Below are 14,811 nucleotides of genomic sequence, written 5' to 3'. Positions count from 1 at the left end.
TGCTCCAAAGCTTGTTTCTCCAAGAATTCCCTTTCTTTTTATTTCATTCCCAAATAGTTGACTCTACATCCTCCCTGAAGACCCAAACAAGCTTAAAACTTGTAAAAAATAAGTTCCAGAGCTTTCTTGTTTCATCACAATGTAATAATAAATGGGAGTTAGATTCAGCTTCCTTCTTACACATAATACACCCATTAATGACAATAGAGTTATGCAAAGAGTCAAGAGTAGGAGCTACATTATAGCATAAATTCCAAGTGAAGAATAAAACCTTTTGTGGAACTCTAGGATTCCATGATGAAACCTGCAACCTCAATAGCTTCATAGCAAGATTTAATAGAGAAATTGTTACCAGGATTCCAAGACAGGTAGTCATCCCCAGAATCTGACAAAATAAGAGCATTAATTTGACCCAGTAAAGCAGCAACCATTTGTAATTCATCTTCTTTGAGGTTCCTAGTGAAACTGAAATCCCAGGCAGGGCCATTTTCACTATCTTGTATCATATCTCTAATTGAAGCATGTTTATTCCTGGTTAACCTGTAAAGAGAAGGATAAAGGCCAGCAAGTGTATGATCTCCAATCCATATATCATTCCATAAAAAACATCTGTTGCCACTTTGAACATGCATTGTAGAAATCTATTGAATGATGTTTTTAGATTTTAGAATTCCAGACCACAAACTTTTGCCCACAGGATTTTAGTCTCAGTTGGAAAGATAGCATTGACAAAACCACCAAACTTCTGATGTATAATTGACCTCCAGAAGGCCCTTCTTTCAGTGTTGTATCTCCAAATCCATTTAGCATGTAAAGCTCTATTAATGAGACTTAGTTTTTTTACTCCAATTCCACCTCTTTGTTTTGATAAGGAAACACTTTTTCATCCTACCCAACCTCTCCTTTTTCCATTACCCCAAAGGAAACTTCTCATGATCCCGTCCATTTGTTTTTCCACAGAAGCAGGAATCTGGAAAAGTGAGAGATAGTAAATTGGAATACTACAGAGTACATGCTTAATAAGCATCAGTCTACCTCCTTTAGACAAGTATCTTCTTTGCCAATTTGACAACCTTTTTTGGAATTTCTGCAGAATTACCTCCCAAACTGAAACTGACTTGGATTTGCTGCCTAAAGAAATTCCTAAATAGATTAGGGGAAATTTCACTACTAGACATCCAAAAATTAAGGCACAAGAATTAGCAAATTGTGCATTTTCAATAGCTACCAGAGCACTTTTCTTGAAATTCACTTTCAATTCTGAAACCATTTCAGAAGCAATCAAGATGTTTTTAAGATTTCTGATTTGTTCTTCACTGTCATCTAAAACATTATTAGATCATTAGCAAATTGTAGATGGTTTATTGTGTCACCATTTGCAGATGGCTTGAAACCTTGAATAAGATTTAAACCAGCAGCTTTTTGTAGCATCAAATAGAGAACTTCTACCACCAAGATAAATAGGAAAGGAGACAATGTATATCCTTGTCTGACCCCTTTAGTTCTTCTAAATAACTCAGAGCAAGAATCATTCAAAGAAATAGAGAATCTCACATTAGATATACACCAATGAATCCATTTCCTCCAGAAATTTCCAAAACCAAATCTGGACATTGTGCAGTATAAAAAACCCCAATTTATGTTATCAAAAGCTTTTTGAAGATCCACCTTGAAAATTAAACCTGGAATATTTGATCTTTCTCTTGCATCTATCAACTCAGAGGCAATTAGAATTCCATCTGTAATTTGTCTTTCATCCACAAATGCACCTTGAAATTTTGAAATAATGGAAGGCATTACAATTTTCATTCTATCTGCAAGGATTTAGAGATGATTTTGTAGATGCCTCCAATAAGACTGATAGGCCTGTAATTGTGCATTGAAACTGCACCCTCACATTGTGGCATAAGGATAATATTTGTGCAGTTGAGTCTCCAATCAAGAGTACTTGTAGAATGAAATTCCTGAAATACATTCACTAACTCAGGTTTGATTATATCCCAAGAAGCTTTAAAGAATTCCATTGTATATCCATCTAGACCTGGAGACTTGTTCAAGCCAAAGCATTTAATAACATTACTCACTTCCTCCTCGGTAAATGGTTTCTCTAGCATAATACTATTCTGAGCTGACATAGAAGGGAGCTGCAAATCATAAAAAGTTGGACTAAGAGCATATTCTTCTTTGAAAATATCAGTATAAAATCTTTTTTCCTCAGCATTTATCAAGTCTTTATCATGACACATGCTGTCATTTATGACTAAAGAAGTAATGCCCTTTGTTCTGTATCTGCAAGAAGCATTCTTGTGAAAGAATTTGGAGTTCCTCTCACCATCCATGAGCCACTGACCCTTGGATCTTACATGCCATTTTCTTGCAAGATTTAAAGAAGCAACCTTATGCTTAATTCTGAAATCCTCCCTTTCAGCAAAATCTACTTGTGACAGCCCAATTATCTCTTCCAAACTATCCATCACATCAATAAGATTTTCTAATCTGTCCACCTCGGCCTGTAAAGAACCAAAATTTTGTCTTCCCCAATTTTTTATGAAAAATTTCAGGCCTTGAAGCTTTTTTGCAAGAATATAACTTGGTTTGCCAGTAAAAGTCAAGTTATTCCACCAGATTCTCAGACAGTTTAAAAAATCTGGATGAGACAAGAAATAATTCTCAAATCTAAAAGGGGATTTGAAAGAATTACCTGCATTGCGACTTAAGAGGATAGGGGCATGATCTGAAATTGGTCTTTTAATCCTTGTTTGAACCAAACTTGTACATCTCTCCTCCCAATCCATAGACATAACAAATCTGTTTAATCTCTGGAGAAGTGGAGAATTTTGAGAGTTTGTCCAGGTAAATCTTCCTCCTGCCGTCGGAATATCCAACAAATTTTGAGAATTTAAAAAATTCCTAAAATTATTCCTATTTCTTTTGGCTCCACCAGCTCTATTTTTCTCATCCTGACACAAAATAGCATTCCAATCCCCACCAATGCACCAAGGATCATGCATTATTGTACGAATGTCTTCTATTTCTTGCCAAAATTGAGAATAATCATATGGTTCAGAAGCTCCATAAACTGAAGTAAAAAGCCAGATAAAACCATATTTGATGTTTAGGAATTTAATAGTCATGGAGAAAGCTCCTAAGAGAATCTCCTCCATATGCACCTCTCCACCATCCCATAAAGTAATAATGCCTCTATAATTACCTTCAGAAGGTAAGTAAGCATATTCATAGTTGTTACTTCCCCATAAGGATCTTATTAAAGCTTCATTCACTACTTCCATTTTGATTCCTGAATAGTGCAAATAGAAACTCTATTTTTCCTTATAGCTTGTCTTATTGCCTGAACTTTGAGATCATCATTCAAGCCCTTAATATTCCAAGACATGATGTTAAGATCCATTAGACAAAATTTTCCCCGAAGAAACGTTTGTATCTTGAACAATCTCTTCCTCATAAGCAGAATCATAATCACCCATCCCATCCAAATCTTCAAACATAGTTTGAATGTTGTTCTCCTCTGATTTCTTTAGATTAAGAAGAAGATTCTTACAAACATTACGAGAATAGATATTGTCACAATTAATACTCAATTGTCTATTAAAATAGATATGGAAATCAACCATTTTCTGAATTTCAATCTCCTGAGACGTATTAATTGAATTTTGGCATTCGACGACTACATTTTTTGGTAGGAGCACTGTGTCAGTTGCACATGTGCCTTTAGTAGAATTTGAATTTTCAAAATTTGGGCATTACTCTGATGGGGAAGAATTAGCCTTGTTAAAAGACAAGGAACCAAAATAAAAATGTGAACCATTGACTCCACCACCGTCTGATTGACACGCACGTGAGACAGATCAGAGTGAGTTTAGCTCAGCATTTTCCTTTGAACCAGAGATCAATGAATCATGGACCGGTGAAGACCCTGATTTACACGCAAGCGAGACAGCCGAGTCACAGTGATTCGAAGATTCCGTTGGTTGACAGTCTTGGGTAGAAACACCTGCCGAGTGCCCCAAATAATGACCCCCAACCTTCCTATGTTTCCTTCTTACAGTTATCCATGGGTGTGGATCAACTGAGTTTAAAAGTAGCCCTGAATCAGATGACTCAGCTCGAGATGTGTTTGGAGTAATATAGATGCCCCTTAACAACATCGTAGCTACTGGAGAAAAACCCTCATGATTCAAAATTGGCGCCGAAACATCTGCGGTATCTGAATTCAAAATAATTTGAGGAATAATTCCCGGTATAGAAGGAGTATTCTTAGCTATTGACTTTCCGTTTTGATACGAAACTGAATATACGGATTGATTAGAAGAAGTCTGTTCCTGAGAGTTCGCAATTTGTTGACCGTTTAGGTTCTCCATCAAAATTACAGATCTTAGTTTCTTCTTGAGCTCCTGATCAACTGAGAAATCATCTTGAATCCATTCGATGCTCATCTAATAGCCTTGAAATTTAACAACAGCATGGATTTTATTTAGATCACAAAGGACCTTAACCTTACTACTATTTATTTTAGACAGATTATTAGTTGATGGATGAATATCTACCACTTTACCCCATGGTTGGCAAATTGTTTCAAACGAGATACTACACCAGAGATGTAATGGAAGCCCCATTATGCTAATCCAATGTTGTTATGTCGATGAAAATTCCCTTCTAACGAAAGCATCTTCCTGTTTCCAATGTCTAATTGTGACATGAGACTTGGCCACACTAATTGATTGAGGATCAGAATACATAGAATAACATTCCTGAGAATTCACTTTGAAAAAAGCTAGTTTCCCATTGATATTAGAAAGATTTGTTTTACCCAAATTATAAATATTTGAAATACCTTTCGCAATCTTTGCCCAGCCAATATTATAATTTTGAATAGATACTGCCAAACCAAGAGTGTAGAAAGCATCTTCACTGGGTTGAAATGTCGTTTCAGAAAGAAAAGCAATTAGCTGCCATCTGTTCATCAAATCCATTGGTGTATTTGATCTTGCCTTCGAAAGATTAAGTTCTTGAAAGAGTGGTTTATTAGCAACAGATGCCCAAAAACTTCTCCAGACTGCACCACCTAGACCACTGGGAATGCAAACAAATCTTTGAGTAGAATCGGGTGAAGTACGAGTGATTTTGAGATAACAACCATTTTTGTTAGCTAGCAATTCCAAAAGTATTACAGTCTGATTGAACCTACAAGACCACTTTTGATTCTTTTTAGCAATGACTTTCACCGCTTCTAAGGTAGAAGAATAAACCCAATCAATAGCTTCATCAGGGATGAAAATCCAATTCTGAAAACCTTTAAATCTCTCAAGAACCTTCAGCTCTTTATTTTTTCCTTTATAAGACCATGATAACTCAAAAGACTTTGATTCTAGTAGAATAGTTGTGGAAGATTTCATAATGGAAATTGTAAGGAAATAAAACTAAGCGTTGAAAAAAAAAACTATAAGGAAGCAAAAAAATGGCGAAAAGGATCTCCACTAACCAATAAATCTCGGCCCCAAGGGGAAAGATCAAAAGATCCGTCCTTGGACGGCGAAGAAATTCAGTATACCACACTCCTAAACTGAATCAACCCCTAGGGATTGAAAGCGATTAGGAGGCTGAGATCTAAAACCAGGAAATTGAAAATCGCCATGAAAGAGAAGCTCTGTGGAAAACGCTCCAGGATAATTTTTTTATATATAAAATACCGACTCTTTAATAGTCGAGCATATGCATTACATCCCACAAAACATTCAAATTTAGGGAGAAAATAATGGTGCTCAAGTATTTATAAATTTCAAATGAATACATTGGAATCGAGTTGGTACAACCAATTGAACAAAAAAAAAAAAACATCATTCAACTATAACCACTATCAAATTCAAGATTGAAATTTACCCTTTATATAACATGGACTTATCTAAGACAAAAGAATGTTACAAAACAAATAAATAAGCCAATAGATGTTCCATAAGTTACATACCTCAAGCTTTGGTTCCCGTCGTACATCGACAGAACTGGAACAACCTTGATCGCGCACAGCCAGAAAACCAAGACCAGCCTCGAACAGGGAACAGATGCTGGAACAGGGAACAGGCTCGGCTCGGCTCGGCGGACCAGGTTGGATCGGATCAGATCGGCTCGGTGGACTCGGCTGGATCAAACGTCCATTCCCATCTCTGTGAACATGAACACACGGGAGATTATTCTTTCTCCGTGAACATGAACAGACAAGAGATTATTCCTTCTTTCTCCGTGAACATGAACGGACATGAGATTATTCTTCATCCTTTAGGGAAACTACAATCAAACGTCCAAGGAGGATTGAGAACGGATTTCCTTTCTTTCTGGAACGCCAACAGACAGGATTCTTTTGAACGACAACCCGTTGGATTTCCCATCAACAGCGAACAGATTTAATTCTTCCCCAATTACAGATTTACTTCTTCCCTTTTCTAGGAGGTGAACAGGCGTCCTCTTTACAGATAGCGACGAAAAGATTTACATCAAGACGAACGGACTGCCCAAATTATCGTAAAAAAAAATAAATCAAGATTATGAGATTTGTATCCACATAACAGGCTTATATAAGACAAAAGTAATCACGAAGATTTTTCTCCCCTTTTCTCTCTCTCTCCCCTTTTCTCTCAGCAACACAGAAGGACTAAAAAAAAACTACTTTTTTCAGATTTTAAATCCTTGATCTACCCGGTTTTGGTTTGATTTTTCAGATCTACCGGGAAGATCAAGTTTGTTTACCTGTATAGATTTATCTTCCAATAAAAGAAATTGTTTCTGGACAATTTTTATGATTTCTTATCTGTCTGATGGTTTCACAATACTATCAGTACTTGTTTTCTTATTGTCTTATTAGGTTTTTATGGTGGATTTGCATTATCATCAAGCATGTTCTGGATGAAAACGATCTTCTTCGTCATATGTGGAGATTGTTTGTGAAGAAATTAATTTGGGCATATTACTTCCCTTTTGTGGAAGCATCTAATATTCATGATGATCAGAAAACAAAATGGTTTCAAACCATTACAAGGATATCCAATCCTTCAACGGGCTGCAAAAGTTTAATTCGATTTTCATATCTTGTTTCTTTAAGTTTCAAATGTAAATCATGTACTATCTGTGTTGTCCTGTTTCTTGATGTAATTGATCATGATCAACCAGAAGGGTGTGTCTATCTACCACCTCTTCTTTGTAATCCTTCAAACCTCAAATTGAATGAGGTAGTCAATAAATAAAATTCAGGGGCTTTTCAAAGCCCCTTGTTCCTTGAAAAAAAAAAAAGAGATAAAAATAATGGTTATGGGATTTGATATGAAACAAATCAAAAGGGGATTTGATACGAGACAAATCAAAAAATCGTTATACACACAATGGGATTTGCAAAATCAGTATAAACACAACGGGATCAAACCAATACCTAGAGATTTGATTTAAAAAAAATCCAACTTATCTGATTTGACGACGACGATTCCATTGATTCCACCGTGGTGTATTTGATAGCAACCAAAAAAAAATCAAAATCCATTACCGTAGGGTTAGAGCTCGTACGTGATAACGTTTTGTGGTAGAAATCATAGAAAAACACAAAAAAATTGAGAGTTTCTTATTGATTCATTAACCACGTTGCAGAGCTGTATTATCCTTTTTATACATCTAAAAGAGAAACCCTATATATCTATTTGGGTTGCACATCCATGGATGGTAGACCATAACATGTACATTTTTTCCCCCTTTAATATATTCCTTTCTCAGAAAAAACACTCTCGCGAGGCAAATCATTTGCAGGAAGGTCCACAGTCCACAGCCACACGAAACAAATCTACAGCACTACAAGTCTACAATGGCATGATGAGACCACCACGTGCTGTACCAAATTTCCACGTGCCATAATTTTCTCGAAGACAAACTGGTGGTTGTGTCTATTTGGTACAACAAAATGGTTTCCAACAGAAATAGTATTACTTTCTTTTTTACATAGATTTGATTATGCTTCAAATAAAGGTCCTCATTATGCAATTCATTTGGGGATCTTCAAATTTCTCCATTGTTTCTGAATCTTTACTTTTCAGTGCTATTGTGTTCTTCAATCAATCTTGTTATATTACAGCTAGATAACCCAAGGAAAATGGTCAGAGAATGGCTCCAAAGAAAGGACAAAAACGGAGAAGATGACTCCCAACAAAAAAAACAAACACAAGATAGTGAGTTTGGAGTGGACATTATTACCTCTCCTCGTCTTTCATACAAATGATGTTTTTTGTTTGTTCCAAATTCATCTTCTTTCGTCGACATTGAAACGAATCTGAAGAAGTTTTCTGCAAGAATTTAAACAAACCCATCATTCTAAAAGATCTAAGAAACAGTACAGAATAGGTAAAAACCATATCAGAACAAAAGAAAATCATAACAATAAGATCAATTATTTGTCAAAATAATATACACCACTCGAATCACCTTTGGATTAGATGTTTCTTTGGTGATCTACAAGACATACAATGTTTTAAATATCGTTTGTGATCAGAGAAGAAAACAAATGTCGGTTCTAATGACAAACCTAGTACGTTCAAATTTACCTGGTTGTTGGGAACACCAAATTGAATTTCAAAGATCAAATTTTTTGACGAAAAAGCCTGGGGTTGATTTTTCAGATATTAATTCAAGATCCAGGCACCTGGAGCAGCAAAATGTGGCTGGTTACTGTCGCATAAATTATTCTTCTAGTATATCAAGAACTCAAGCTGTTTCATCTGAAATATCTTCCACAACACCAGAGCTTAAGGTAACAACTCTTGACAATTTTCCTGAAGATAGTAGTAAATGTGATACACTAAATTATGTTTGAAGTTCTTGAACAGAGAGATCATTTTGTTAGTTACTGCAAGTAAAAGACATCAAGAACATTTAACCTTTACTAGGGACTCTCTTACAGGATTCTATTTTCACATGTATCACAAATTTCAAAACCTGAATTAGCGAATCTTAATCTTCTGGGAGGAAACCCACTATAGTTACTTAAGTGTAGCAATCGAATAAAGATGAAGAATGGTTAGCTTTCTGTAAAGCAGAGATACACATAACAGAAGCAAACCCATTTCATTCTCATAAAAATATTGATTCTAAGAGAACTTACCTATTTACTGAGAAAATGCAGGTTGAAGAACTAGACAGTTCAAAGGAGAAGATGCTTGCAAACTATGTTCCTGTCTTTGTTATGCTACCTGTAAGTGTACTTTAAGGGTTAAACATAGTAACTTTCATAATAAGGATAAATCATTTTAGTAAGCTGATCTAGTTTTTCTTTTCCTTCTATTTTTCTGGTTCCTGGGTTGGTGGAAATAGCTGGATGTGATTACAGGTGATAATGTTTTTGCAAATGAAAGTAAAATTGAGAAACAGTTAAAGCAACTAAGAGAAGCAGACGTAGATGGAGTCATGGTGGATGTATGGTGGGGAATTGTAGAAGCAAAGGGTCCGAAAGTGTATGACTGGGGAGCTTACAAGAGCTTATTTGAACTAGTTAAAAGATGTGGGTTAAAATTGCAGGCTATAATGTCATTCCATCGATGTGGTGGAAACGTAGGAGACAGTGTAACTATACCTTTGCCTAAATGGATCCTTGAGATTGGAGAGTCAAACCCTGATATCTTCTATACAGATCAGTCTGGTAACAGAGACACGGAATATCTTACACTTGGTGTTGACAACCTGCCACTGTTTGGAGGACGAACAGCTATTGAGGTTTGATAAACTAGATTCTTATGTACTTTACACAGAATAAGATTAAGAAACATCTATACGCTTCAAAGACTGTAGTAAGAATCCGGCTGCAACAAAGCTGTTGATTCGAACTTAATGTGTCTCAACTATATTCTTAATTTGTCTGCATTTAATTAACCCTAAGCCAGTTTAAGGCTTTAGGATTGTGAACTTGTTCCGGCAGTGACGTAGCTTCTTAGTTTGTATTTTGTGCCTCCTCGGCACTTTGTTATCTATTCTAATCTTCCTTTCCAAATTTTTTTTTACCCTATGCCTGTGACTGTTGTTTGCGTAGATATATACTGACTACATGAAGAGCTTTAGAGAAAACATGTCGGATTTGTTGGAGGCCGAACTTTTATCAGACGTTGAAGTAGGGCTTGGTCCGGCTGGAGAACTCAGATATCCATCCTATCAAGAAAATCTGGGCTGGAAGTTCCCAGGAATTGGACAATTCCAGGTGAGACTGATCACATGATTTGGCCTATTCTAAAATCTAGAGTAACAAGTATATTGACAAGTCAAATTAACTGAAATGTAGCAGTACTGTATTTCCAAATAGATGGGAAGTTTGAGGAATACAATGACACTCCTAAAAAATAAGATGATGTTTGCAGCATAACATAGATGTTTAACACCATTCATATCACAGTAAATCCAGATTATACAAATGGCTGACATACCTCTAAGTTATATCATTGCAGTGTTACGACAAATATCTCAAAGCAGAATTTAAGGAAGCTGCAACATTAGCGGGCCACCCTGAATGGGAATTGCCAGATGATGGGGGAAAGTATAATGACAAACCTGGAGACACAGGATTCTTCAGACCGAATGGGTCTTATCAAAATGAGAAAGGAAAGTTCTTTCTAACATGGTACTCAAATAAGTTACTAAGCCATGGTGATCAGATCCTTGATGAAGCTAATCAAGTCTTCCTTGGATGCAAAGTCAAGCTTGCTGCAAAGGTATTTGTACAACGGAATCCCTTAACATCCTACAATCACTAGTTATTGTGATTCACATGTATTCACCGGTAAAACCATGTTATGTTTGAACAGGTTTCTGGAATTCATTGGTGGTATAAGGATGAGAGTCATGCAACTGAGCTTACTTCAGGATACTACAACTTGAATGACAGGGAAGGTTACAGACCCATAGCAAGAATCCTCTCGAGGCATTACGCAATTTTGAATTTCACTTGTCTTGAGATGAGAAACTCGGAACAAAGTAGAGCTGCTAAGTGTGCACCTGCAGATCTTGTTCAGCAGGTAATATACTTGGATATCCTACAAATAAACAAAATGGCCTGATGTAAGGGGGTTTTAAGTCACTAATCTATACCCCAGTTCTAGGTGAAATGTGTAAATCCCAATGCTTTTTGTGTTGCCTCCTTTCTTTTCTGCAGCCTTGTGCGGCCTTATTGCAAATGTGGTTTCCACTTATTGTGTCAGTGTGTTCCATAGGTGCTTTCTGCAGGCTGGAGAGAGAACATAGAAGTTGCGGGTGAAAATGCCCTCCCAAGATACGATAAGATGGCCTATAATCAGATGCTAAAGAATGCAAGGCCGAACGGTGTCAACGGAGATGGCCAGCCGAAACTACGAATGTCTGGGATTACCTACCTTCGTTTATCAGATAAACTACTACAGCAAGAAAACTTCAAGATATTCAAAAAATTTGTGAAGAAAATGCATGTTGATCAGGTAACTCCATGAACAAGTTGTGAACTATGAAAATAGATCAATCATTTTTGTTATTTTGCTTTTGGTCAGTAAGGTCAATCACTTAAGTTGGCATCTCTTTTCTTTCAGGAATTCTGTCCAGTGCCAACAAAATACTACTACCCTATAGTTCCACTTGAAAGATCTAAACCAAAATTTTCAGTCGAAGAACTACTGGAAGCAACAGAACCAGTGAAACCATTCCCATTTGATGCAGAAACTGATATAGGCATAGATGATGAAGATGGTACTGCTGGTGGGTTGGCAGATTTCTTAGGAAAGTTGATAAATAAGTTTATTTCAATATTTAAGAGGTGAACGGACAAACAAAAAAGAGATCAAATATTCAAAATAATACTGTAGTATATGTTGAAGTGAGATCTTGGCTTCTACTACGATGATGAATGTACTACGAAATCATATGAAATATGTATACTATATAAAAACATATTAATAAAGAGATTGCAATCACCATCCACTTCTAATTTGAATGTAAGAGGACAAACAAACTTGGGTAAAGTAAATACTCACCAAATACAGCGACGGCACTGTGTGGCTGATTCTACTGAATAGTATCGAAAATCCGGGTATACTCTTTAACACTGCTTCAGCACCCACTAATTTGCACAAGATCAAACAAAAATAGTAAATCAGGAATTACCTCATAGAAGCATTTTGTCAAACACTTACTTTACAGAACCTAATCTGTAAAAAAACAAATATGATAAAGACGGAAATGCCCTCAATTTGGATATCTTTGTCCGTGGTCTTCATCTCTAGCCAGTAGCCTCATGTTTCATTTACATCTCTAATCTCTCACTCTCGTAAACACACATTCATACTGTACAGCCATGGCTGGTCTATCTAATCTCAATGGAATAGTTGGTTCTGAGACTTTACTCATCAAACCCAAATTATTCAATGGCGAAAAACTCCATAAACGAACACCCATTAATCTTCGAATTCATTCCAATATGAAAACAGAGGAATTCCATGACCACCAAACCCAATCGAAAAAAACCTCAAACCAAACAACCACAAGAAGGTTTCTTTTAGGACTAGCTGCTGCTGCCATGTCTGCACAATCTGGAATCGAAAAATCCTTGGCGGAAGATAATGGGTTTTCATATTCTGGTCCTATACCAATTCCTCCAATCTACAACAGTAAGTCTCTTTTATAACTGTTTCAGGCTTCACCAGCAATTCGCCACACTTTTTGTTCGAACCTCAATAGCCGTGGCAAACTGAAAACGTTTTCATTTTAACTGTTGATAGATTTGGTGGAATGGCCATACTGTTGATAACTTGATATTGAATAATCATGTTTGTAGAAATTGCGAACGAGGAGACGGGAACTCGTTCATTCTTGAAGAAAGGAGTGTACATGGCAAATATAGGACCACAAGGAAGTGCATTCAGGTTAAGGAAATATGCATTTGATCTACTTGCATTAGAGGATTTACTGAACAAGGATGCATGGAATTACGTGAGACAATACTTGCGTTTGAAGTCGACAACTATGTACTATGATTTCGATAAGGTTATCTCTGCAGCACCTGTTGATGAGAAGAAACCCCTCACTGATATTGCTAACAAATTGTTCGACAATTTCGAACAGGTAGATAACAATTACGTATCTTCTTTTGCTTATATTTACATCTGAACTAGTCATGGTGTGAAAGTTGAAATGGCTAATTTTGGAGTATTTGACTTGCTATTCTGTTTATAGCTGTATGCTGCTGTGAAGCTCAAAAGTCTTCCTAAAACAGAAACTTGTTATCAAGATACAGCCGTTCTTCTTCAAGATATCGTGAATCGTTTCGACGCAATGGCGTAAACATTGTATAAATCTACTGCAGTAGCAAATGTTAATAACTTTTCATTGGGGTAAGCTAGAAGAAAGGGATGATCTTGCTTGAAACAGTTAGAAATCATCTTGTTAATAATTTGTGTTTTTATTGATTAGTTCAATGGATTAAAACAAAAGAAGCTTGAGTTTTCTTCGTCACCTTACTTAGGTGATTTGTTTTGATTTTCTTCTTTTGGTAACTTTATATCATATACTTTGGGCAGTGAACATCCAAACTGGATTCGTTTTCTTTTATTTTGGGGCAGAGAACATCCAAACTGTACAAATTGAATAGAGTGAAACTAATGAGAAAGCTAAATATGTATGTGGAACTAAACTACAAATTGAGTAGAGTGGAACTAAATTACACAAATTGAATAGAGTGGAACTAATGAGAAAGCTTAAGATTTTTTACTTGTTCTCAACTATATGAAGTCGGTAGCGGTCTTTGTATAGCGGCTTAATTATGAGAGTATTCGAAATTGGATTAGGTCCCGGGGTTTTCTACATCTGTAGTTTCCTCGTTAAAAAAATCTTGTTGTGTATTTAGTTTTACTTTCCGCAATTATAATTCTTGTTTTAGTTATAATTAAAAGTAAATAAATACATTGTACATTAATCCAACACTTGGGTTGATCCCTATAGTTATGTTTGGTTTCGAACTAAAGCTATATACCAAGTGTATACCTTGTGGTTTGCTATCTTCTTGACAGTCTCTATCAATGTTAGATCACGCAAAGTATTGGATTTATAGGTTGATATCGAAAAGATTGTGGTGTACTTAGTACCCTCGTCATTTCTATTGGTATCAGAGCAGACAAACACGAAAAGATCTAACAATCTATGTTTGGTGGCGATCCAACCTATAAGATTTGATCTAAAGAAAGGTAAAGAAAGACCTACAGACTGACTTAACATATCACGAGAGTTTGGTGAATCACTCTTTTGATTTGATTTTAGAAATTTTTTAGAAGGGGCTTCCTCTACAAGTTATACTTGCTCTTTTGAAAGTACGTCTGGATATCTCAAGATGAGATTAAGTTAAGCCCTATATTCACAATCAATGATTCACTCTGAAAATCTCTTCTTAAAGATGAAAGATCCATTGATTATATGAGTATGAAAAAATCGAAGCTAAAACAATTAAGCGAATAATTCCTCGTGTGCAAAAGAATTTAATCTTGCACTTGAAAGAGAAGGAAGGCTTGTAAGCAATTTGAATTATATGCAAGCAGAAAAAGATCAACTTGATCTTGCTTCCTTGAAAGCAGAGCTACTTTCTCTCAAGAAAATAAGAAAAAGTATTCATCAGGAAAGAGAGACTGATCCTATAAGGATCTAGCTACTAATAAATACAACACCTTAAAAATCTCATCTGACCTTGAGATTAAGACTATTTCCGAACATGTCAAAAGGTTAGAAGATGAAAATCATAAGCTTATGTCAAAAAATCATTTGGTATCG

General features: G+C 36.0%; 3 protein-coding genes and 1 long non-coding RNA gene across 7 annotated transcripts; 2 read left to right on the top strand and 2 right to left on the bottom strand.

Moving 5' to 3' along the window:
• Nucleotides 1-284: 284 nt before the first annotated feature.
• LOC113290874 lies at nt 285-1,809 on the bottom strand. The gene is made up of 4 exons (XM_026540464.1): nt 1,374-1,809; nt 1,100-1,260; nt 893-970; nt 285-641 (listed from the first exon to the last, which is right to left on the bottom strand). The coding sequence occupies exons 1-4, from the start codon at nt 1,807-1,809 to the stop codon at nt 285-287; spliced, it is 1,032 nt and encodes a 343-aa protein (XP_026396249.1).
• A 6,185-nt stretch (nt 1,810-7,994) lies between these two features.
• LOC113287824 (beta-amylase-like) lies at nt 7,995-11,976 on the top strand. Of its 4 annotated transcripts, none has more exons than XM_026536671.1 (9): nt 7,995-8,219; nt 8,667-8,797; nt 9,170-9,238; nt 9,358-9,756; nt 10,070-10,234; nt 10,479-10,742; nt 10,836-11,045; nt 11,241-11,480; nt 11,589-11,976. In XM_026536671.1, exons 1-9 carry the CDS (start codon nt 8,144-8,146, stop codon nt 11,814-11,816), a joined length of 1,782 nt encoding a protein of 593 aa, XP_026392456.1. In that variant the 5' UTR covers nt 7,995-8,143; the 3' UTR covers nt 11,817-11,976. The 4 variants fall into 4 exon arrangements, with proteins under 4 accessions (XP_026392456.1, XP_026392458.1, XP_026392457.1 ...); XM_026536673.1 differs by having other exon boundaries at nt 8,125-8,391; XM_026536672.1 differs by having other exon boundaries at nt 8,125-8,575.
• LOC113287826 lies at nt 8,005-8,733 on the bottom strand. Its single transcript, XR_003330346.1, has 3 exons — nt 8,592-8,733; nt 8,245-8,333; nt 8,005-8,125 (listed from the first exon to the last, which is right to left on the bottom strand). It is a non-coding gene; the product is annotated as an uncharacterized LOC113287826 (long non-coding RNA).
• Nucleotides 11,977-12,237: 261 nt separating the features above from the next.
• LOC113287825 (photosynthetic NDH subunit of lumenal location 3, chloroplastic-like) lies at nt 12,238-13,577 on the top strand. Its single transcript, XM_026536674.1, has 3 exons — nt 12,238-12,662; nt 12,830-13,116; nt 13,228-13,577. Exons 1-3 carry the CDS (start codon nt 12,350-12,352, stop codon nt 13,333-13,335), a joined length of 708 nt encoding a protein of 235 aa, XP_026392459.1. The 5' UTR covers nt 12,238-12,349; the 3' UTR covers nt 13,336-13,577.
• The last annotated feature ends 1,234 nt before the right edge of the window (nt 13,578-14,811 follow it).

Source organism: Papaver somniferum, chromosome 6 (assembly GCF_003573695.1).
Source record: "Papaver somniferum cultivar HN1 chromosome 6, ASM357369v1, whole genome shotgun sequence".
Classification (NCBI taxonomy): Eukaryota; Viridiplantae; Streptophyta; class Magnoliopsida; order Ranunculales; family Papaveraceae; genus Papaver; species Papaver somniferum.
This window is presented reverse-complemented; position numbering and strand designations above follow the sequence as displayed.